The sequence below is a fragment of the Apteryx rowi genome, unplaced genomic scaffold (genome assembly GCF_003343035.1).
Source record: "Apteryx rowi isolate R43461 unplaced genomic scaffold, aptRow1 scaffold_292, whole genome shotgun sequence".
Taxonomy (NCBI): domain Eukaryota; kingdom Metazoa; phylum Chordata; class Aves; order Apterygiformes; family Apterygidae; genus Apteryx; species Apteryx rowi.
Genome location: NW_020449330.1, coordinates 151,361 through 175,544, shown reverse-complemented (window position 1 = coordinate 175,544; position 24,184 = coordinate 151,361). Strand labels below are relative to the sequence as shown.

Genomic DNA, 24,184 nt, shown 5'->3' with positions numbered 1-24,184 from the left:
AGATGTGAAGTCATGTAACATTGTATCCTCTGGTAAAGGATAGGGTGGAAGTTAATGAAACTCATATGGGAAACAAAAATAAATGACAATTTTAACAAATAAAGGTCTGTTTAACCAGACACAGAATCAGACCAAGCCCAAAGGTGAAAAAGATTCTTCTGGAATCATTACCAACTACAGAATGAAGCTGGGCAGACTGGAAAATATGTTTTTAATGTGAACAGGCCTATCAGAAACTTGGTGATTGGAAGACAACTAGTAGGACACGGTGATAGTCCAGTGCAAATAATTTCAGAAGGACAAAGAAGATGATTCCAATAAGGAAGTAGCAACATACATTAAATAAAGCTTTAGATAAGTAAATTAATTATTCCCACATGTAATGTAGCATAACTTTAGCCTGACATTTCACATATAAATAGGATAAGGGTAACATTAGGGCTAAATTGTCAACCAGAATGTGTCATGCTAAAGGACAGCAGAAAGGCTGTGAGGGCAGAAAGCACAGCAGCCACAGTGAACTTCACTTGCCCTCTACAAAGTGGGTAAATGTCACACTGGGCTCTGATACAGGCTATAATTCTTATCATCATAAAATATTTTTTCTTGCGTGGTCTGATGTCACAGAAGTAGAAGCAATGTAGTTGTAAAAAACACACAGGACCAGGATCAAAATGTTACCTTTGAAACAGGATGGTGTGATAGTGACCACAATGTGCTTGAGTGAAACATCTTTATGAGAATGGGAAAGTCAGAAGAAGAATCAGCAGAGTACAGGAAGTAATTATAAATAAAATCTTGCCATTCAAAACATAGAAGCTGCATCCAAATGGGGAAAACAGAGAAGAACYCAGACAAGTAAATGCAAAATCATAAAACGGGCAAGAAAAAAGGTTGCATAACAACAGGTCAGTTGCATTAAAAGTTAATCATAAAATACGTCAGAGTAGGAAACCTGCCCCAGAGACTTCAGGATTTTCAGATGATAGATGCAAAACAGAAGTGCTCAGGGGAGGTAAGTTTGATACAGGAAAGATGTATTAATTATTTGCAGCAATGCTCACGGTGGAACAGATTAAGAGGGTTTCCACACTAGAACTTAACTGCAAGTGATGAGTTGGAGAAATGGCCTCAACTGCAGGACCAAAAGTTGACAGAAGGAACAGCAATATATCACCAGGACCAGATGATGTTCACTCAGTGATTTTAAAGGAACTTGGATATGAAATTGCCTAGGTAGTTACTGTGTAGTGTAACTGATTGCTTATATCAGACGTGGTACCAGAGGAATAGAAGGTAGCAGATGTGATATCAGTATTTAAGAGGGCTGCAGAGGACAGCTAGGGAGTTACAGACCGGGGAGTTTCATCTCCATATTGAAATATATATATATATATATATAAAGGATAGAATTCAAAGGCATATATGTGGAAAAAACAGCAATGCTTTTGCAGAGGGAAATCGTGCTTCCTAAATCCATTAACTCTTTGAAAGAGCCAGTGAACATGTCAGTAAAAGTGAGCTGGTCAATACACTTAAAACCTAAACTGTCATGGGATAGAAAGGGAAGTTCACCCTTTAACTGGCTGAAAGATAAAAAGAAGGTGGCAATGAACAGTGAAATTATAATTAGAAGGAGTTCCATGAGACTCAGCTTTGTTTAACATATTTACAGGAAAAAGGGATAAACGGGACACTTGCAGAATTTGCTGGTGGTGCAAATGTCATATATGAAGAGTTGCAGAGTGTTATCTCAATACCAAATGTCAGAATAATAAAATGGTAGATGACATTCATATAAGGAGAAAAATCCCTTCAATACACAAAATGATGAGGACATCAGATATTGGAACACAGGAAAAAGATCTAGGAATCACTGAACTCATCAACTCCATGCTCAGTCTTTGAAATATTAGCAAAGGAATAGAAAACARAACAGAAAACATTTTATTGCTCTACAGAAATCTGTGTAGTACCTACATCTTGAATATGACATTCTGTTCATCTCTTCTTCCTTCAAAAATGATATAACAGAAAAACAAAAATTGCAGAGAAGGCCAACAAAAGTGATAAAAAATTTTGCAACAAATTCTGTGTGAGAAGATGTTAAACAGACTAGGTCTTCTTTCCTTGGAAAAAAGATGACTGAAGAAAGGGTATGAGTAGTGACAAATAAGGGGCATATGGACTGACTATTCAGATTTTCTTAGTATATCAAATAAATAGCAAGCAAAATAGGGACATATAAAACAAAAAAAGGTATTTGACAGTATAAAACTAAACTATAAAACTCATAACTACAAGATGTTATCAGAGAAAGCAGTACAGATATGTTTAAAAATGTTTAGATAAATCTCTGGAAGAAAAGCCCATCAAGACTTATTAAATATAAAGATAGACTTGCTGGCTCCAGAGGAAACCTAAGCCACAGATATGAACAGAACTGAGAAGGTATGCTTAAGAATTATTGTTCCTTGGTCTACCTATTGGCATGGTGCTGTGTTGACCAGCAGCTCCCAGAGGCCAGTATTGCTGGTGGCTCCTGATGGCAGCAGGGCCGGGTGTCACCACCAGGGCTTGTCCTACTGCCTGGGGGGGGGGGGGAGCAGGGCACCTGGGGCAGCCCCAGCCCTGGCATCAGGCACTGCTGCAGGGACAGGATGGGCCAAGGCTGGACTGGGCGGTCACCCGCAGGTCGGGATCAGAGTGGGGGTCAGGGGGCCTGTGTCTGGGCAGGGGCAGACCCATGGTGGGGCTGGAGCCCAGCACAGCTGTGGCATTGTGGGACAGGGACTGACAGCCCCAGGCTGGGCTGAGATGGGGTCCTGGGCCTGGATGGGAGGGGAGGTCTGGGGGGTGGGCAGAGACAGGGAGGGCTGGTGATGCCCTCGGGGCCCTGACACCTATCCATATACTTTTTTCCTAGACACCTACTATTTCCGCTGTCTCTAAYGGACTTGGTGGCCCAATGAAAGCCATTTTGGAAATTGCTGAGGGTGCAGAACTGTGGGAAATGTATCTGGGAAAGAGGAGGTTGTTTGTGGGTACCTCGTAAATCTCTTCACAGCCATGGACAATCTGCCACTCTGTAAGCTGGGAACTGATGACACATTCCAATATACAGCATGTTGAACATAGGAGCATTGCCTAGGGATAGTTTTGGTATTGCCTCCTACACAGCTTGAAAACAGGGGAAGTTACTGAAGGGACTACATTTAAGCAAGAGAAAAGAAGATTGTTAAGCGATATAACAGCTTTCAATAATATACAGCATAACAGCAAAGAAGAAGGCAATAAACTATTTTCCATGCACACAAAAGACTGGGCTTCAATGGTAGCAAAGGAGATTTCAGAGCATTTTTCTTAAAGCCTATCCTAGAGGATATAGTTAAATACTTTACTATATTGTTGAGAGATGTTGTGGGACTCCCAATATCAAGAGATGCTGTTGGAGGTTTTTTAAGAATGAGTCGGCCAAACACCAATCAGATATAGCTTTAACAGAACTGTCCTACCTTGGAGAGGGATATCATCTCCTGGGGAGCTGCTACTGCAGCAAGTAGCAGGGACTACCCTTCTTGCAGGTGCTTAAGAGGTCACTCCCCCCCCCCCCCGGGCCAGCTCACTGAAGAAGGGGATATTTTGCAATGGATAAGACTGGTAAAAGAAAGCTGCTATGATGTGTTTACATGAGCTAACAGTGAGTATGCAATTAGGCTGATTGGCACTTTTCTTAATAGTTTTTATCGAGTATTTGTAAGACTGAGAGCAGTGTTCCCCAACATGGAAAAGGGGAACAGCCGCAGCATGATTGCCATACTCTGATTGCCACCAGAAACCCAACTGTAATTAACCTAATTTGATAAGCAAAGTTTTCTTGGAGACAGTGAAGAAGTGTCCCCACTTCTACTGTTCCAACAATCAACTTCCAGCAAGGGGCTAAAATCCATGGTAGTTCCCAGAACGAGAGAGAGCTATCAGATATTGTTATCTTTTTCCTTACAGACCCAGTGGACGCAGCCGAACTCAACGCTGGGTTCAGCGCGCGGGTCGGCACTCGGGGTTGCAGCCCGGCCCGGCGCTGCCAGGAGCTGCCCGCGCTGCCGGCCCCGCCTGGCGCTGTCCGCGGTGCTGAAGCGGCAGCGCGGCGCTTCCCGGCCGCCCGCGGTCTGCAGCGGCGCCGGGCGGGGGGAGGCGAGCAGGCACCGAGGGGATCGGGCACGAACCCTTGATGTTCTAGCGCAATATCTAAGAGCTCCTGCTTTTACCTCAGAGGGTTCCTTGGTTATAGCTCAGGTGAGTCAAAGGACAAAATGAATACAATGCTGTTCTTAAAAATGCCAGTGCTCGTGCCTTTGAGGCTGGCTTTTGCGTTTTTCTCCCTTAAAAATTCAAATTCAACATGCAGACATCAATGGCAAAGATTAGGTTAAGGAGGCTTTGCAAGAAGAAAAGTTTTGAAAAGGGAGTGAACTTCAGATTAAGCAAGTGAGAAAGCATGTAAAAGAAATAGGTGGATGCAAGAAAAAGGTGAGAAGACAAAATCCAAAGAAGGTGCTGACAGCATGGTTAGTTCACTGTTTTTAGAAACTGAGGAATGTACCAGGCAGAAAACAGAGAAAGCTGCTGTCCCTCTGACTGGAGGAGCTGACTGTCTACGTTTAGGTACTGCTTAATGGAGAGATTTAAAGTGTTACAGAAGGATGGTATTAAGGTGGCTTTAAACAAGACAAGACAATGGCTTCTAAGTTTTCTATGTATGCTGAATAACGTAAACTTCAACTATGTCAGAGAAGTAACAGTTACAGTAGACAAGAGTCAAGATAGTGAGGTCCTATCCAAGAGTTTTACTCATCAACTATAAAACAGGATGTTTGGCTCTCAAAGAAAATGCCATTTGTTTTTGGAGAAGGCTTTCTCATGGCTGAAGCAGGTAAGGAGGGACTGGAAATTCAGGTTTCTCCAAGATGTTTAAAACCAGGCTTATTTCCCCTCACTCCTCATTCTCCTCAAATATGTTAGACATTTTTTGTCCATCTATTAGGATTATGTGAAACTGAACTCTTTCTGATGTGCAAAGCCTTCCTTGTCCTGGCTGAAACATGGCTACTGGGAATCAGTCATACAACAGCAGCATGCTGAGATACATTTATATCATGTGGGTTTTTTAACAAAAATTTGCTTTCTCTAAAACACTCATTCTTTTTTTTCCATTGCAGTGTTTGCTACAGGTAATTCAATCAAAAGATAACCAATTTATTACAACTGCTTTGGTTTTATAAGCAGAGAGCTGAAATAGCCTGGAATTAATCCTTGGCCAAATACAAGACAAGCATAGAAGTCCCACTGTCAGATTCCAGTATGCAGGAAATGCATCACCCCCACCATTTCCAATTGTCAGTGGGTACTTCAGACACTTTTTTTTTTTTCCCAGAGAAGTGTGTGTTCTTATGCAAATTTCTGGTATGTGCTTATTTTCCTCTCCAAAATGTAGGCATTTGATATTAGTGTTATAGCATTGATCACATTTTCAGTAGCATCACAGGTGACCTAGCCYGAATGGTATAGGCTGCATTGCCTCCCACAATGCTCTGTCCCAAAGTTAATTCTCTCTCTCTCAGGGGAGGGGAGTTTCTAGCTCTCATCATTCAAATGTCTATGAGCTGTCATTGATGTACCTGAAAATAATGGAAAAGAGCAGTGGCATAAAAGTCAATTATCATAGTGCATAAGACTTGTAGACAGTGATTATAGACATCCATAATAAATTTAAGAGAATTGCCAGAGATACTGTTGCTAGATAGAAATATTTAATTTGCCTTTATAGGTGCAAATTAAGAATATAGAATAAAATATGGAAGTACTAGAGTCTCTCTTTATTACTTGCAGTTCAGACAGTTCCAAAATTACTTGAACTACTGCAGGTTTTCAAATGCACTGCATAACCTCTGTGTAGTTTTTGGATCTCTACGGAATTAGAAATGACTTTAGTGCTCTAACAGCACTGATATTTCTACATGATACCAGATTCACTGACTGGCTTTTCAAACAGTCTCTCAGGATAGGAATGCTTAGTCTAGCTCTTAACACAAGGACATTCATACACTGATCAAGGGAGACTTTCTGACCCACTCAGTAGATATTCAGAGCTCCCTCAGACCTGCCTTTTTATACAGAAAATGAAAAGAGAGCACCATGCTGGGATTATAACTCCTTGCTGGGGCTCCAGTGTTCTTTGCTGTTGCTACATTCATCTCTTCTGGCCAGATGTGGAGCTAGTGTGAATTTGCACAGTGTCACAGCAGCCAGGCATGATTTTCAGTAACTGAGGGCTGTCTCAGGCATGGACAAGAAAAAGAAAAGAAGAAGAGCAACAACAAAAAAGAAATAATCCTCTGTTAGTGAGTCAAAAGGAGCTGATTCTCACTTGGGACAGCCTACTGGGAGAGTGAGGGTGCTTTAGAGGCAGAATAACTCCATACAGCAAGTGAGCAACTGAGCTGGAGAAGCTGCATTCCCAGTGCAGCCATGTGCTCTTGACCCTTCCCCCATGGCCCTCATGACAGGGGCAAGGCAGGAGGTGGCATCTGCCTTGAGGGGACCAGTTTAAGAGCAATTCTACCCCTAATGCCACCCTGCAAGTTGGACCAGCGCAGGATGGGAGGAGAGAGTTTACCAAGTCAGCTAACACCTGCTCAGCCCTCTGCTCCATGGTCCTTTTTCCACCCTTTTGGGCCACAGAGCTAGTGAGAGCTGACACCCACATCCTCTGCAAAATGCCTCTCTGCCAGGTGTGTGAGACAAAGGGTGACAGGAGGAGGAGCTAAGGGGCAGTGAGGGCAGAGAGACAGAAACCCAAAGCAAAGTGTACTCCAATTGGCTTAAATTAAAACAAGCAAAGCCAATGAGAATGGAAAAGATGGGAGAAAGTGAAGAGGCAGATCATGGCTTAGTTGCATCTGTTCAAATGATTGTGTGAGGCCATCCAAAAGCAAATAAGCATCACAGATATCCCCAGCAAAAACAGGAAGCAAACTAAATCTTTGTGGATGTTACAGCCTTCTGCATCCTGCCACTTGGCATTCCCCGCAGCCTGCCTGTCAAGCAGAGGCAGCTTCACCCTGGTGAGCAGGTTGGTTTCACAGGTTAGATCAAGCTGAAAGGCTTGCATCAGGAGGTGCAGAGCACATACCATTCCTATTGACCTGRACTGGTATCAGAAAGCCTGAGTCATTCCCAGGAATGAATTTTCAACTCAGCAAAGCTCACACTTGGTTTAGGGCAAGCAGAGAGGACTCGTGCTCTGGTAAGTGCTTGCTTATTTAACCAGTCTTGCCAAAAGGATGCCTTTGTTTGATGAGTGCAGGTGACAAAAGTTAAAGGGCTGAGCTGATTTATTGCTTTTGAGGATTTTGGTACTGTTTTTTTCTGTGTACTCACTGCTGATTGGCCTGTGGTGAGATGAGCACTGTGCAAATGCTTTGCTAGATGGATTGAAAAGAATTTGCTTCCACTGAAACTAGACGGGCAATGCCAACTCCAGCTCAGCTTCTCGCAGCAGTGCCTCCTAGCAAATCACCCCACTTACTGCTCCATTTCCCTGGTGTTCAAGATCTTGTTTCATTGTCTGCACAAATAACCAGTTATTTTGTTATTGATCATTTACTAATTTCTCAGCCAGTCTAACACACAGCTAGAATACAGCCCTCTACTTCACCCTTAGTTAGTCTGCAGTTACTTTCACTGCCATTTTCATCTCTTCTTCCTCTGCTTTTTGCCTCCCTTTTCCAACACATTCCCTTGCATAGCTCCCACCAGCTCTACTGTCTCACATCCTTGTCTTGTGATAGCTGTTGTGCCTTCAGTTAACCCTTCCCATTTGCCACCAAGCCATAACTCTGCCTTTTACAGCTCTACCCCTTCATGTCAGCTCCATTTCCTGTTGTCCTTCTCTAGTGTCTACATAGCTAAACCATCTTCCTTCTCTTCCTTCTCTCCACTGGTGTTCCATGATCTTTTCTTCCCAGTTTCCTGTTTCTGCTCCTTCTGTAGACTTGGATTTCCCTCTTCTGCTGCTGTCATTTTGTACAGGTGCCTCTTACTGCACACATGCGGCTGCAATTTGACTCTCTTCAATTGGGTTGTGACCATGGATCCCATTTAATAATAAGGAAGTGAAAGAAGATAGAGGGCGAGGGGAGATTTTTTTTCAGTAAAGAGGCTTATTAAAAAATAAAATATGTATATTTTAAAGCTAAAGCCAGTGGCACTTGTAAGAATAAGGAAGTGGAATAAATTTCATGCAGATTTAAATAATGCTTGTAACACTCTTCAGAAATGCATCACTAGGTGCATCAGAAACAGAGCATATCACAGGGGAATAGGTAGAGCACTTGTCTCTCAGCTGCCTTTGATACAGGTGACCATGGCTATTTCTTAGAATTGGTCTCCTTTTAGCTTCTGAGGCTGTGCTGTTCCTCCCCACACTTCTCATCACTCCTGCCACAAGCCCTGTGGAGGACCCTTTCCATGGGGCTCTGTCATCGGTCATTTTATTTTTTTCCTGCTTCAGCATTTTGTCCATGGATAAGTTCTTGCTCTGAATCACAGAGCTCTATCTATTCCAGAGTTTTATCCTGATATCCATATTACAGCCTGATGTAGCTACAGAGCTCTTTCCAGCTGTGGAGAACACTGCCAACCCATTTTTAGACCATGACCACCTCTGTCCCTAACCCCTCTTCAGGGCTTTACTTCTAGGCTATGTGTAAATCTTGTTGGTACTTCCTGACTTATCTGTCTTAATAAGCACCACTTCTCCTACCCATTCACAGAGATAAAACTTGCCCCCAGCTTGTCCTCATCTTCTCAGGCCCTGGAACAGGCCATGTGGCCATGCTTAGACACATTTGGGACCCTGCCATGTAGTCCTTGCTGAGCTCTCTGGGTTAACTGGAGCAGCCCATGTTAATCAGGCTAGATCCCTCCCTCAGCACGCGCTCTCTCACTCCAGACTATGTTTTTCTGTCGAGGACCTTCCTAGACATATTCTCTCCACCACAGACATGTCTGTCCTCCTCTCCTGTATGCCCACAGTGCCAAGCTCTGTTGTCCATTGGTTTGTTTTTTCACAGTCATCTCCATGTGTTGTCCTTGGCTGCGCTTGCAATTGAGAAAAACTGCCCATGAACATAAAGCAAGCTTCCTTGCATCCCTTTCTCCAGCTCCTGTTGTGCTGCTTTCCTTTGCTGAGATGATAGGTATCGTCCTATTGCTTTTCCCATGCTCCCCCATCTTGCTCACCTCTCTTGTTTAAGACTGTAATCTCTTTTGGGCATAGGCCATCTTTTAGTTACATATTTTTACAGTCCTTCAGTACACGTCTAGGAACACAGTAAAACAAATAACAGGCCTTCTGCCATCCTCCATAGTTCGCTGTGATCCAAGCTGCTGTACCAAGTTCTTGCTTGGAGGTTTTATAGCTAAATCTGTTTTTCTAATTACAGTTCTATATACAGAAGAACATGTTCCTTTACTAGAATAAGCAATGACCTGATTCCTATGCATGCTGTTCACAGGGGAACGCACAAAGCCTGTCCTACTATTTTTCTGTATGATCTTATAGAAAGACTCCTGTCTAATCTTTGGCAAGTCTTATAGAAAACTTGCACTGCCGTGAACCAAGGAAAACAATGAATAATTCATTTCCTTATCTGTTTCAGGATTGTTTTCTGCAAAACATCTATTTTAATAATTCATGTGATTTTTAGCTGCACCATGCTGCAAACACAAGTGTACAGAGGAGATCCGTATTGTTTTTCTCAGCATAGCCCGGAGGATTCATTAGTGCAAAATTCCAGCTCACATTGACCAAATTCCAAGCGAGGAGTGAGAAATGAAAATCAAGACAATTAGGCATATACAAAAAAAMCAGGACAGTTCTCGGAAAATCAGAGATTATGAAAGTTATTCACAGAGGAATCTTCCTGTGATGACAAAATAGTAATATATTGACAATGTCAAGCTTGTCAGAACCAATGGGAGGACAGAGGGACATATATAGAGTCCCCATATTCCCCAACAACTATGCTAAACATTGAATTAAGCACTTATAAAACTGCACCTGCTTACTATTTCAGACTGGAGCTGATTCTTCCCTCAGTTGGATCTATCAGAGTGGCAGTGTTGCGGACTGGGGTTTCCTGTTGAGCTCATGCAGGAATGTCTCCAATCTGCAAGCCCCAACTAGTGGATGACTGTGCTGTTGACTGCCCCTGTGCAAAGGTCAAAGCCACAAGTCACACTACGACGCAAACAGACAGGTCAGCAAAGGAAATGTTAAAAGATAAGCATAATCCCCGAAGGGCAGGACTGAGAAGAAATGATACCAACTACATAAAGGAAAACAGCACATGCCCTATGCTACTACTAATCCTTAGGGTCAAAAGCAGCAGATCTGGATTCATTACTCCCAAGCATTAGTACTCTGTTCATATATCTCCTGCTCCACCTAACAGCAGTTATTTCAATTGGGAACATGCTGAAAATCCTCYGCTTGCAGCAAACTGCTTCAGCCAGCACCACTAAGCCACCATTATCCAGCAGTGCCACACAGGACACACAGCGCTGACCACAGAGCAGCAGGTACGAGTGCTTTTAAAGATTGCTCTTTCATTAATGAGGACAACGAACTAACACCCTTTACATGACAGGCAATCTTCCAGTCCAGCTTCAACACTGCTGCGGGAAACAGCTGGACTGCACTTGCTGTAGTACAGCTGTAGCTCTTAGGACACAATCCCACTCCCCGTGCTGTGCTAGAGCCTGCTTCGTAAAAGCCTCCAGATGAGGAGATTACAGGTGAAGCACAGCAATAAGGCTGTGGAAAGGTTTTCAAAGTTAAATATTCAACCTAAATCTTCCTCTGCTGTTATGCCAAAACTTGTCCTCTGCAGTGAGTATAAATATGGGTTCCATTTTCTTTAAGACAACTTTTTACACTTATTTTCTGCCCTGCTTTCCTATTTTCTTCTCCCTGGGAAGAACAGCATCCAGTTCCTCACAGGTTACAATTTGGAGAGGTATCAGCAGTAATATAAATTATTATTTTAAGTAAAATTTAGGTTTTCATCATGGTAAGAGGTGACACCACCCGGAGAGGGGGGAAGGAAGTGCCAAAGCCAGACATCCTCTCCCAGCAGCACAGAGCCAGTTTGACATGTGACAGGGACATACTTTGCCCCAGACATTACAAGAATTTTGAGAGCAAGGATGTCCCAGGTACAAGTTAAAGTGTGAGTGGACAGTAAAGTAAGATCCCTAGGCACCAGCATGAAGGGTCTCCAAGGGAGAAGGAAGTTTCATATTTAGCTTCATTAAATCCATCTCCCTGCAAGCTAGTTAAAAAAACAAAACAATCACACAAAGCAGCTATATTTTTATGACACAATCTGACACAGAGCCAGATGACATTCTCTGATTTTATTTGAAGTTGATACCTTGAGACAAGGCATAACTGAGAAGATCACACCAGTAAAGAGGTAACAGGGACCTCAACACCCCCACCCATTAACTCCAATACAGAGTATTAAAAATAAACCAGTGAAATCTTACTGAGGATTTAAGGACAGTGAAGCCTGAAAAGTTGAAGAAGAAATTAAAGTCAAATAGTCAGGGATGGAAAGGCAGTGAGAGACTTCAGCTTTGAAACAATAAAAACCATTGCTTTAAATGTATTTTAGAGGCTTCAAGATCAATGCAAAGAAGTCCTTAATACTTTATGTATTATAAATAACTGCTTTCCAAATCCATGCTAATGTTAAGCATGCACAATTTATTTCTTGTATTTTCATGCAAAATATGCAACATTTAGTATTTCCAAAGTCACTGAAGATGACCAGTTATCTTAACATTCCTAGAGTTTTGCTGATTAACTTGCTGAAGAGTAGTTTAGCCCTGTAGAGAAGTCCTCCCTCAATCCCCCTAAGTGAGCTCCATCTCATTTTTGAAGCTGTGAAATGAAAGCCCCAGGACCTAAAGAGAAGTTTCTCTTCAAGAAATTCAACCACTAAGTTGTGGCCAAAGCCATAAAGAGAAATAGCATAAGCAAAACAATCCAAGGTGCATTTGAGTCATGGTGAAACTTCCAAAGCACTTGAATGGAGTTTGGAATAAGCTCAGACCACTTTTCAGACCATGGAAACACCACAAATCTGTTACATCCCCTTTTACTTGACCTATTAAAACTCGACAGCTTTCATCTGTATTACTGCATATCTCAAAAATAAAACCCATAGTGCTTCAGTTTAGAATGACATATAATTTATTCATATAATTCACAAGTAGCTGGACACTACTCCAAATTTAATCTCAATATGCAAGTGATTTACACAAACATAATACTAAAATTGATTGTTTAGAAGGTAAAAAATACCATGGGTATGAAATGCCATGGTAGATGCTGTTCAATATACTATGCAATCTTAGTGTCAGAAACTTACGCATTTATATTTATTTTAGGGGGAAAAAAAAAAAAAAGGCAAACTGCCTCTTTTTTTTTTTTTTTTTTTTTTAAGAAGTCTGGGAAATTCAGATGGTTTTGCTCTAAACCTTCTAATCAGTTATTTCTCCCAGTTCATAGGAACTGAGCTGACAAGCAAAGCAACAGTTTCAATATTTGAGGAAAACAAATAAATAAATAAATAGCTCCCCTGAATTCACCAAGCACAACGTGATCAAATCATGTTGCCTTCCAGTATGTGACAGAAAATACGAACCCTTGTATATCCAAAAGAATGTGAAGGAATTGAGACCGTGCTTGGTGGTGCTCGTGGCGACAGCCTGATATAATTTTTGGCCCCTGCCAGTATTCAGCTGTGAGTATTTGCACTTCACTGAACATATTAGCATTGCCAGATCGTTTGGTGTTCATGCAGCTGTGGAGTCAGACTGTAATTCTGCATAAAGTCTTCTCACTGAAGCTTGTATCTTATAAGCCTCAAATTCTGCATTAAGCATATATGGCTGCATGGACAAAATTGGACCTTAATGTGTTGGGTTTGTCTGCATCAGATGCAATTACATGCATTATCTTSTAGATGATGTCCAAACATATACTTTGCTTGAAATGGCAGGAGTTATCTTAAAACATACCAAGAAGTTAAAAAGCTTTCACAATACAAGATCCAGCTAATTATTCCACATATACAAAAACACAGCTAGAGAAATACAATTCAACTCTTCAATGCTGAATTATGAGGAAAGTCTAAAAAAATAGAAAAAATTCTGATACCTGGACATTAATTCAGAATGTAACACTGCATAATGCTGCAATATGAGCACCCATTTAAAATGAGAAATCCCCAACAAGAGATGCGTAAGGGTATCTAGTATATATGACAAAAATAGATGAATACTGCACCAAAAACATGCATACAATCGCCATGGTCATTCAGTATGTCAGTGATGGTCTAAACAGTCATCTAACACAAGAGTGAGGCAGTGTTTTCAAAGAAAAAAAAAAAATCAAGTGAATAACTACATATTGATTAAGCTTTCTGATGCAGCAAAATGAGGGCACAGAGCCATCTCTGGGTTCTGGAGCTGTTTCAAGATTCGCTTGTGAAATTTCTCTCTGACACGATTGAACTCCATTATGTCCAGTGGGTCCTCTTCAATCCAGAATTTGTGGAATTCATGCATTAAGTAGCCTACAAAAGAGAGAAATACAGTATGTAAAGATGTTATATAAGAATTAAAAAGAAACCTGTAGTTAAGGATTATGATGTACACACAGAGTGCTGGTTCCCAAGGTCTGACACTTGATGAAGCTACAGAGGTCAGACTAAACATACCTCTGGGACCTCTGCTGCAACACTGCATAAAAATTACCTTAAGAAACTAAAACAAATGGTAAGAGTTTGTTACCATAGCAGTGGCGTTACCGGCACCAAGTTACTAGACAACAGTTGGAGTTCCATTTCAGGAAATCATCTAATCATATGCTGAAAAAGGCTTCCTGGACTTAGGAATATTTCCCAACAGCAGATTTTAGAGAAGCCTTTACAGAAGGCTCACTCACTGGCAGACCGAAGATGTAATGAATATAATAGCAGAACTTCTCCCAATAAGTACAAGAAATCACTAGGTATCTTGACATATGGATGCTGAACTGTTGATTTTATCTGGTTAAACGATGCACACACTACACATTAAGCTAATGAGTATAAAAGCGGGGGAAGATGCCACTGATGAGATTTCAAATAGCCTTTTTCTCACATTTTGCCTCACATATTTCAGCACAAGAATAACACTCCCCAATAAAAACAGTGTATTGGTAAGTAACGTAACAGTGCCACATCTTTCTGTATTAACACTCCCTCCTCTCAGAGTTTTACTTTAGTTGCGTCCATGAATTTGCAAGAAACTAACATTTATGCCTATGATCCTGGAAAGGCCAATAAGGTGAWAAGAACCACACCTGACTTTGCTAAAATGCACCTGTATTAGGAATACACTTAGTCATGAAGTGGGTTRAATATACGGGCCTTGATTAAGGCCCCTTACCACCTCAGTTCTGTGCCATCCCTGCATCGAAGGAGAACAACTGAGGAAAGAAAATGTTACATCCATCACTAGGGCTTCAGTGAACTGGACACAAACCTCTTGATCCTAACTCTCACAGCAGACAACCTATAGAGCCTGATCTTCCATCTCAAAACAGCAAAATGTTCAAGTAAATCTTCTGTACTCTGGGAAGCACACAGCATCTGTTGTGAAGTAGGATTAATTGCTTCTATCCATTTACTTCTATTGTATCACAGAAGTATATCTTCAAATCTCTTCCAAATATTTCAAGAGTCAGAGGCCATTTCATTCCAAGAGATGCTTCTTTCACAGAACAGCTCAGTAAAACTCCTTTAAAGTCGCTATAACAGGTAAAAATGCTACTTTTAGATCTTCACCTAAAAAAATCTGGGATATTTACAAGGGATACCTTCCGTACTTTAGCAGTGGTTGTGTTCAGCATTCCCTGGAGCTATACAGTTCAGTGACCTGCTTGTACTGTCAGAAAAAGGCAACAGTGCTGAAGAACAGTGGGCCAAATTCAATTTGCAGGTTTGTGTCTGTCCCTACAGTCAGGGGGAGCAAAAGGGCACAGGCAAAATATGGTGCATTGGCATTTAGGAGGTCCATGCAGTGCAACCATCATGCACCTTCATGAGAAAGGGTGCTGAAGGGTGCCAACTGGGCAATGCAACTGACTTTCCAGTTCAGCCAGGCAGCCTGTAGGCATTTACTGCAGCCTAATGGTGTCTCAATATTTTCTCGGCTACATTAAATTAAAGGAAATCTAGGATGACTGAGGCAGGATAGGGGAGAGAAACTGTGAGAACAGAAATGCAGGGAGCTGTCAGACTCAAACAGATGTTCTCTAGAAAAGGGCATCCTTCCTCACTCCAGGAAGGGCAAGCGTGTCTGTTGGTGCTTTCTCTCAATAAGGTCCAACTAATAACCTCAAATTTTTCCTATGATGGCAGGGAGATTGTGTAGGAATATCCAGCACCTCTATTGTCCCATTACTGCACCAGAGATCGATGCATGTGTTATCCTGCTCTAACTCGTACACACGTGGGCTGCCATGGGAAGAGCTGTGGAGTGCAGCTCCCCTCCAGAGGTGGTGTGGGGATGGGAACACTGCTCCTTGCAGGGGCCACACTGGTGCAGGGGCAGCCCCAGGCTTGGCCAACAGAACAGGACCACCTGCAGCACCTTCAGCACTGGCAAAGAGACCCAGTAAAGGTACTAAAACATGTCTCTATCCCAAGCTTCAGTGATGGGGGATTTAAAACTTTAAAAAGAAAAAAAAAATAATAAAAAAACCCACCAAAACCCAAACCAATAATGAACCAAGGATATGATATGAAGAGAGGGGAGTCAAACCTGCCTTACTAGACACAGCCGTTCAGGAGGACATGAGCAAGCTAGGGATTTGGTGAATCAAGAGACAGAATAGCCCTCTCAGAGAAAAGATGATCTTAAGATGCTTAAGTGGATACTTGGGCAGACACTTACCTATTTTATCATGCCAACTACCTACAAAGGCAGAGACATTTATGACCCAATTAAGGTGGGGGAAGCCTAACAGCTGAACTGCCCTGAATTCCTACCAGACAATCTCAGCCTGGGCAGCAACCCAAAAGCAATCACAAAAGGGAGAGCCCTATCAGGGTATGGAAACTCTGTGTAAGATTTGGGGTAAATGAGGCTTATTAAATGGCAACTTGGTTCTGAAAGGTTTATATTATTTAATAAGAGAGATGCACAGGACAGTAATATTTGCTATTTACCCAGTCAAGCAACCAGAAAATATTGTAGATACAAAACACAAGTTCTCATTTTAAAAATAAAGGATCTTACAGCAACCTTAAAAATAAAATCAAACAACCCAAATTGCAAAGTTTTTTTTTTTTTTTTTTTTTAAACATCTACTGACCTAGAAGTTACAAAAGATTGCCACTTTTCCCATTTAGTCAGGTCCTATTCTATCTTCAAAACCACCTCCCTCCTCCCCTTTCTCAGCTCCTTAAGGTTTCTTACATCCTTAAAGTGTTTTTAAAAGTTTACATTAAAAAGCAAAACCTCATTTCCAATTCACCAGTTGCACTGAAACACTGGAGCACTGAGCACATCTACCACATTACAGGGCTATGAGGGGACTCCCCCATCAGACCGTAGCCGCCAGCAGGCTGTGTGCTGCAGCTCCTGCTGCGGTGCTCTTCTGGCAAGGATGCACAGCAGGTCTGCACTGCAAGGGGATGCTCAAATACAGGGAAAGGGGCTAGAAAAGCCTTAGTCCTGAGTGGGAGGAATCTACTGAAGGGGGCAGGGAGACGCTTGATTTTAGATGTAGGTATCTTGAGAAGCAGATGGCTTTACAGGGAAACAATATTTAGCAGCTCTTTAGTTTCTTACTATTTACCTTTATTTTCTTATTATTTAAAGCCAGTTGAGGCAGATAGTTGGTTTGGGCCAACCTGTTTTTTTTGTTTCACCCCTTGGTTTGGTGGTGGTATACACCACAACTAAAAACCGGATTGTAGTTTGCTAGCAACAAGGTAGCGAGACAAGTGTGATAGTAGCTGTGCTGTGTCAGCAGGTTTGCAGGACTTGCCACTACTTCTGTTGTTGTTTTAAAAAGGGATGGGTGATGCAAAACTGTTAGTAGGAAGACAAACTAGCTACAGTCCTCCCCGCTCTGCCCTCAACTTACAGAAGGTCTGTTGGAAGTGTGTTAGTGTTGGTGCCTCTGGAGCGACATTGTAGAAATGGGTCTTCAAAGCTCCGCTCACAAGCAGATTGTATGCAAGGTCTGTTATGTTAATGCCCACAATAGCAAAAGAGTAGCTGTAAGAAAAAAAGAGCAGCAACATTTACAGGTAGTTGGACTTTTTTCAGCACACTAGAAGAAACTCTGACAATACTGCAGGTGCAACTGAGGTGCRTTAATTCTCTCCTGCTTCTGATGAGCTTCCAAAGAGGGGGTGGGGAAGGAGGTGGAAAACAAGACAAGACTTTTATCCTGTCTGCTTTGTACACTATAATGGCAGTGTTTCGCTTGTGAAGCAAGTAGTCACAGCGAAAACAGGAGTTTCCTCGGCACACCAGCCATTTTCAGTGGAGCAGCACAGACTCATTTCTGTGGAAGACAACCAAGGCTAAGAGTCTCCATGCTCCCGGACTCACTCTGAGCCAGGGTTAGCACTACCCATGATGGCTTTGCTTGCAGCATGGCCAGTTATTTGCTATTTCAACCTGTCTGTCCAACTGTAATTCATTACCCAAAGTTAGGAACATCAGATTTGGGCAATCAGTCCTATGAAGAATTTTGCCTACAGAAGATATTTCACAGCTTTTCAACTGTATAAGAACCAGCTGAGTCACCTCCAATTTCTTCCCAACGGAAACTAGATATACAGGCCAGAAAACAGGTAAGAACCTATATCAAAGCACATTGGAAACAAAAATAAGCACAGACTTATGGAGCAAAACCCTGTTCTGCTAAGAGGGTGTATTAACAAGGAAAATATTTTTAGGCACAACAAAATAAAAAAAACTGGAAGTTACTTCTTAATTTGTGAGCCTGTTACATAAAGAACTCAATGAGGGAAAAGGGAAAGCACTTTCTAGAAATGACCATTTCTCAAGGAAACATTCATGTCCCATGCTGACATTTAGAGACAGAAGCAAATATGTTTAATTATGCAGTGATTTTTTTTTTTAAATAGCTATCATCTACGGGTATTTTCCAGTTATAACTGTTAAGCGAACAAACTTTTTAAAAACAAAACAAAACAAAAAAACCCAAAACTTTAACATATCACAGGAGCAAGAAAATCCAGAAGTTACTGGCAGCATGATGCCTAATGGGAAGTTTCACAGAACAATGAAATCTCAGAGACCTTGCTGTGGACATTAAAATATTGTATTACAGTTTCTCAAATACACTTGTTAGGGAAAATACAGTTCTGTACTTGTGAATAATACAGCTATACAAAACCCACATCTTAACAAAAAAAAACTCAGTATGACTTCTTGCCTATTATTATACTTACTTGAAAGCAAATCAGAACCTGTTTGACAGTCAGAAGTGAGACCTGATCATATTATGTATTAAGAAGAATTAGACATTAACTGCACTATCCATAGCACACAGAGAAAGCTTCTCCTTGCTACAAGATTTTCCCCCCATTACTACTTAAAATGACATTTTTCCTATAAACCTAGCCACACCTTAATTTTCAAAGGCAGTATGTGTTAAAGCATGTACACTGAAGTTACCTTAAAAATGTAACCAGGAAACACCTCCACTCACCTCAAATATACAGCATTATTGATAACAGTTGTGTTTGCGGCAGCTTTAAAAAGACGACTTTAAACTTACCCAATTGCCTTATCAAACTTTTTCTTCTCCCATTCAGCTTTATTGAATTGACTGGGGAGAGGAGAAAGAAAAAAGGTCATCTAGATATTGCCATGCATTGCCAATTTATAAATATTTCCTTTTAATTTGTTTTACACTATAATGTTAACTGGATGTAGACTACATTTTTTGCCCCATTGGCATGGCTAATCACATTTGACTCTGCTTCTTACTGAAAGGATTGGCATAAAAAGACTTGAAAGGGGTAACTTACCCGCTTTATGGCATCCCTGATGATCTTTTCTCATCATTTACAAAGTATGTGGCTACAAAGCTCTCAATAAAAGTCAATTATTTTCCTATACTAACCTCAATGATGATCCACCTCAGTTAAGTCTGAGTTACAGAAAGTGTTTAAAATGTCAGGTTTCTTTCAGCTAATCAAAGAGGATTTTAGCCTTTTGCATTCTCTAAGATGCACATGACATTCACCACTGGAGACATGATTCACTTGATGCAAACATAAACACTCCTCCAATAGAAAGTTTATGTGTCCAACCAAATTAGAGGCCACGCTACAGCAAAAACACAAGGAACAATAATTCATACTATTTAGCACAATAATGCAGAGCACTCCAAGGACACAGAAGGTAACTCTCTTAAAACAGAATTTGTTAGGGAACCATTTAATTTTAAAATAAATGAAAATATTGTTGAAAAGAAAGTTAAGAGCTGTGTGATACAACCATCAGTCAAATGGCATTCCACTGAGTAGGGTTTAACTGTAGCTACTTGCATAGAAGAAGTTGAGCAGAGGTCAGCGGCTGCATTTGCCACCAGCTAAAAGCAGACAAGAACTGACCCTGAACTGAGCTACAGTTTGAGGACCCTGCAGGAATTTTGCCTCAGTAAGGTCTAAGCAGACATTGCAGGCTTAAGACCCCAAATCACAGACAGCTATGCATGAACATATCATTCTTGGACCATACTTGAGTTATGGTAAATATATATTACACTAACAGTAATCTCTGAATTTCATGAAAATATGGTATTTTACGAACTGTTATCATTAAGCATTAGAGATGCTAGGAGGGTCACACACATCCTCGCCTGAAGATTAATATCCAGCATACGTAAGGATAGACCTTTGCATCTCAAATGACTTAGTGAATGAGAATATGCCAGTCTATACTCATTCTTCAAAATCTTTGTTATTTTTGTAGGCTGTGGCCTAACATCAATTAAAAAAAACAAAAAACCAAAAAAACCCAGAAAACCTAYTACACACACCCAAACACAACACCCCCCCCAGAGCACCCCCCACCCCATCCCCAAACACACCACAAACAAATGTTGAATGGCACATTTAGGATGTAGACAAGTAATACAGTTCAACAGAAGTAGGACCTACACTGATCATGATCACATCAGAAACCAACACTGCTGCTAAGCAACCACACCAGAAAAAACACCAAAGGCATCGCTAGCAGCATCTATCTTCTAGTGAACGCTCTTTCAAGAGATAAAAATTGCACATGCTCATATACAGCACTCCAAAACGGTCCTCGGTAATCAAACATGTAAATGAAGAACAACTAATGGGATATCCTGCCTCAGAGCCCCAACACTGAATACTCAGTGTCTGTGTAGTTATATTGTTAAAGAGAGAAAGAAAGCAACAAACAAAAAAAAGAAAAAAGATAGAAATCGGAGAGTGGTTCAGTTTGCCATGTAAATCTCAAACATTTAGTTAAATGAAATTTCTTGGCTATTTTCCATAATGCAGTTTAAGAATCATGAAATCCCTGTTCATTAGCATATATTAATAAAAATCAGCCACGGGCAACACAATATATAAAGGGAAGACCAGACTGGGGGTGCTTGTAGGAAGAGGGTGAATACTAATACTTAAAAGAAACCCCAGAAAAAAATCTGAGGACTGACTCTCAGGCTCAGTCTTTTGGGTTTACATTCCCCCCAGCCCTCCCCAAGTGCTTTTTGTCACAGAATTACCACAGGGAACTTAGCTACAAAACACTGAGAGGATCAAACTTGGCAGGATTCAGACATGGACCTACCGTACTGATACCTAACACAAGTGGTAGAAGAGAAAATTTCTTCTGAGGCACCCGGCTACTATGGGACTGGTTAAGAGGTATACCCGCCTCTGCCCCCTGTACCAGTTATGGAATGAGCTTCCTATAATAAAATAGTTCAGAATACAAGCTTTTTGCCCCTTAAAAGGCACCTGTTATCTATCTCTCAAAAGAGAGGACACTGGACTAGTCAGATTAGACCAATCATTAGCCATGGTAGCCAAAGTGAACAGAAATAGAAGGGTTCTTCAGCTGAGGTAGCTTAAACTGTGACTCTGACTTGATAATCAAAAGTAGTCTAGGTCAAGAGCTGCTTCGACTCTGTTTGCACAGCTCATTCTTTTTCTACAAGAAAGTTAAAGTTACCAAATATTTGTTACTAGATGGGTCTAAAATATGGTGCTTTAGCTACTTCAAGCATGGCTGATTTTATTCTTTACAGATTATCATACTAAGATACACCCAGTGTTGTGCCATCGGCTCATCTGGGCTAATACTGCAGTATTTGGAGAAAGGAATGTGGATCTTTTGAAGGTGTTGCAAAGATTTTCAGTTTATAATATATCAAATTGCAGTATGGTTTGATCTTTATTTACATGTAGAGTCTCACAAAACTAAGAGAAAAGAAAAAAAAATACCTTATTTCCTTCTTAGTGACTTCCCTTCATTATGAAAAGACAAAAGAATTAAAAGAAAGGTAAATAAAAAAATAAAATCACTTGAAATGAGAAGTTCATTAAAATAGTTAACACAATATGATTCAGTAYATAAATTTGCCTCCTGCATCTGATTAGCTTTCAAGATCAATACTTGGAAACAGACAGCATGTGGCAATGCCCAATAAAACAAAAAACAGCCCCTACCCTAAAACACCAGTCCACACAGCATTAGATAATTAGCTACTTTTTTCTAGCCTCAAGCATTACCTGTATTTAGGCTGAAGAGAATCAGAAAGAACTTGCTGAGCTATCCCAGTGTCCCATTCAGCAAAATACCTGCAGATACGTACATTTAGGGTCAATTGTTAAAGATGGACAACAAAATTGTTTTTGGGTCATAATGAGATATTCACACACACCATGCCCAGCCCTTTAAAGGGTCACTAGCATGTTAGACAATATGAGCAACATTTAACATGTTGAATTCATTAAACTACTCTTCAGCCCCTCCAAAATGAAAGATAGAAGCAGCCCAGCCTCAAATTATGAGTGCAATCCTATAACTTGTTAAGGGATGTGTGTTTTCCCTTTCTACACAGTCTGTAGAAGACCAGTTTCTTATTGCTAGAGCACATTGGCTGCTGAGCTCAAGATAAAGCAGTTCAGACTTCTCAGTCTGGCAGATTTGTTAACCAAAATGAGTCATCACAGAGATTAAAGAATAAAATAAATGGTAGGGATTTGTCTCCAACGGAAGTTCAAAACAGAGTCAAGAGTCCAGATCCTTAACTGAGCTTTGCTATAAAGTGACATGCAGAGAGTCAACGAATTTTTATGTCCTTCAACCTGTAAGAGCAGAAAATATCCCCCCTCCCCCCACATAGAAACATTTAGTAAAAGAACCTCTCCCCAAGTTATATAAATATCTGTAGTAGATACAAGTGCTGGAGGAAAGAACAGATCACATATACCAATCTATTCCTAAATTACTAATCACAGATATGATACTAAATATCTGGTGTAAGTGAGGCAGAAAGGGATAGTTATTTAAACTCACTGCTTAGTTTTGARTATCGAAAGAAACTGAGGAACTAATCCAGCTACAGAAGTCTACCATCAGTGGCTGTATTTCAAACATTTTGCCTAGGAATTCAGAATGAAATTTCAAAAGAAGAAAGCTGAGCAGTAATATAAATCTCCCACCAGCACACTTTCGGGTATTTTGTTTAGACATCTAAATATTGGTGAAAATATTTTTTAGCCTTTTACCTGTGGGAAGAGAGTGCTAACTTTCACAGAACAGCTAAAAAGGGCTTAGCAAGCTGTACAAGCCAGTTAAGTGAGGAATACTGAGAGAAGATACCCTCCAGAGGAAAAAAATTGTGATGGAAAATAATTCCTTTTTCATTTTTTGGGATGGAGTCCCTAATGCTTAGAATTTAGTCCTACAGACTTGCTAAGAAGAATCCGCACACGATGCTGCTTTTCACAACTTCAGACACAAGTACATCTATAAAGAAACATACTTACACCAAGTTATATAAGCCCAGGAGACCCATCCCTCTGAAGTCTGTTTTAGGATCATCACCTTGGAAACCAATTTCACACCACTGCTTCGAAATCCGAGCTTTCAACGGTGAATTGGGCTTCAAACATTTCCATAACTAGGAATGTTACAGGTAGAATATGATTAAACTTCACATTAATATGACCTTCTCTTCTTTTTAAATCAAATAAGTTCTCATGTCACATAATTGCATTGCTATTCCAGCAACCAGCATATATGAACAAATGCAATTTCTGGGGGTAGGGGAGATCCCAAACCACTCTTGAATGTTGCAGATGTTTCAGCTACAGCCCTAAGGCCCTTCTGACCTTATCTACAACTGTTGCAGAGTTTTGCACACGGACTTGTTTTATTCATGCTTTATGCATCAAACTAGAATCTGCCTCCATAAGCACAGAATCAGGAATGGGCTGGACTTTTGTAGTATGTCACTGACAGGGTGGCAGGCAATCAGCACTCAATTCCCTTAGGCTCTGCGGCAATCTTTTCTTCGGCATCTTTTGCAAGTCTCTAGAATGATTTCAAATTGCGAGTGCTGACTTGGCTACCACAGTGCTGAAAAGCAAATCAGAGAACATAAAAAGAAAAAAAAAAATCCACAGAATAGCACTTTTCACCTTCATGCTTTACTAAGGGGTGAATCATTCGTTGATCTCACAGCAACAACAGAAAAAAAAGTGATTTAACAAGCCAGATCTTCAGCTGAAGTAAATCTACTTAGCTGCACTGGCCCAGTGACTTTAGTGCTTAAATATCATGTTGCTAAGCATCTAAAAGCAGCCTAAACTGTCATGTCTGAGAAATACATATCTATCTGCATACATGCCACAGCACAAATTCACCCTTTCTAAAGTGTATTAGGTAATCAGGTGTTCCTCAGACATTGGTGAGTATTAGTATTGGTGAGTAGTGTCTCAAGAAACACACTTATAAGGAAAAA

General features: G+C 40.8%; 1 protein-coding gene across 8 annotated transcripts in view; it reads right to left on the bottom strand.

The window, feature by feature from the left end:
• Positions 1 to 11,526: 11,526 nt before the first annotated feature.
• The window catches only part of ELMOD1 (ELMO domain containing 1), a 61,322-nt gene continuing 48,664 nt past the window's right edge, over positions 11,527 to 24,184 (bottom strand). For 5 of the 8 annotated variants that reach the window (XM_026069338.1, XM_026069339.1, XM_026069340.1 and 2 more), the window contains 6 exons: positions 23,208 to 23,341; positions 21,945 to 22,013; positions 21,657 to 21,680; positions 18,944 to 18,994; positions 17,273 to 17,406; positions 11,527 to 13,709 (listed from right to left, as the gene is read on the bottom strand). In XM_026069338.1, the coding sequence (XP_025925123.1) occupies positions 13,537 to 13,709; positions 17,273 to 17,406; positions 18,944 to 18,994; positions 21,657 to 21,680; positions 21,945 to 22,013; positions 23,208 to 23,341 (585 nt within the window). In that variant the 3' untranslated portion in view covers positions 11,527 to 13,536. The remainder of the gene's footprint in view (positions 13,710 to 17,272; positions 17,407 to 18,943; positions 18,995 to 21,656; positions 21,681 to 21,944; positions 22,014 to 23,207; positions 23,342 to 24,184) is intronic. The other 3 variants (XM_026069342.1, XM_026069344.1, XM_026069343.1) reach the window with 3 other exon arrangements.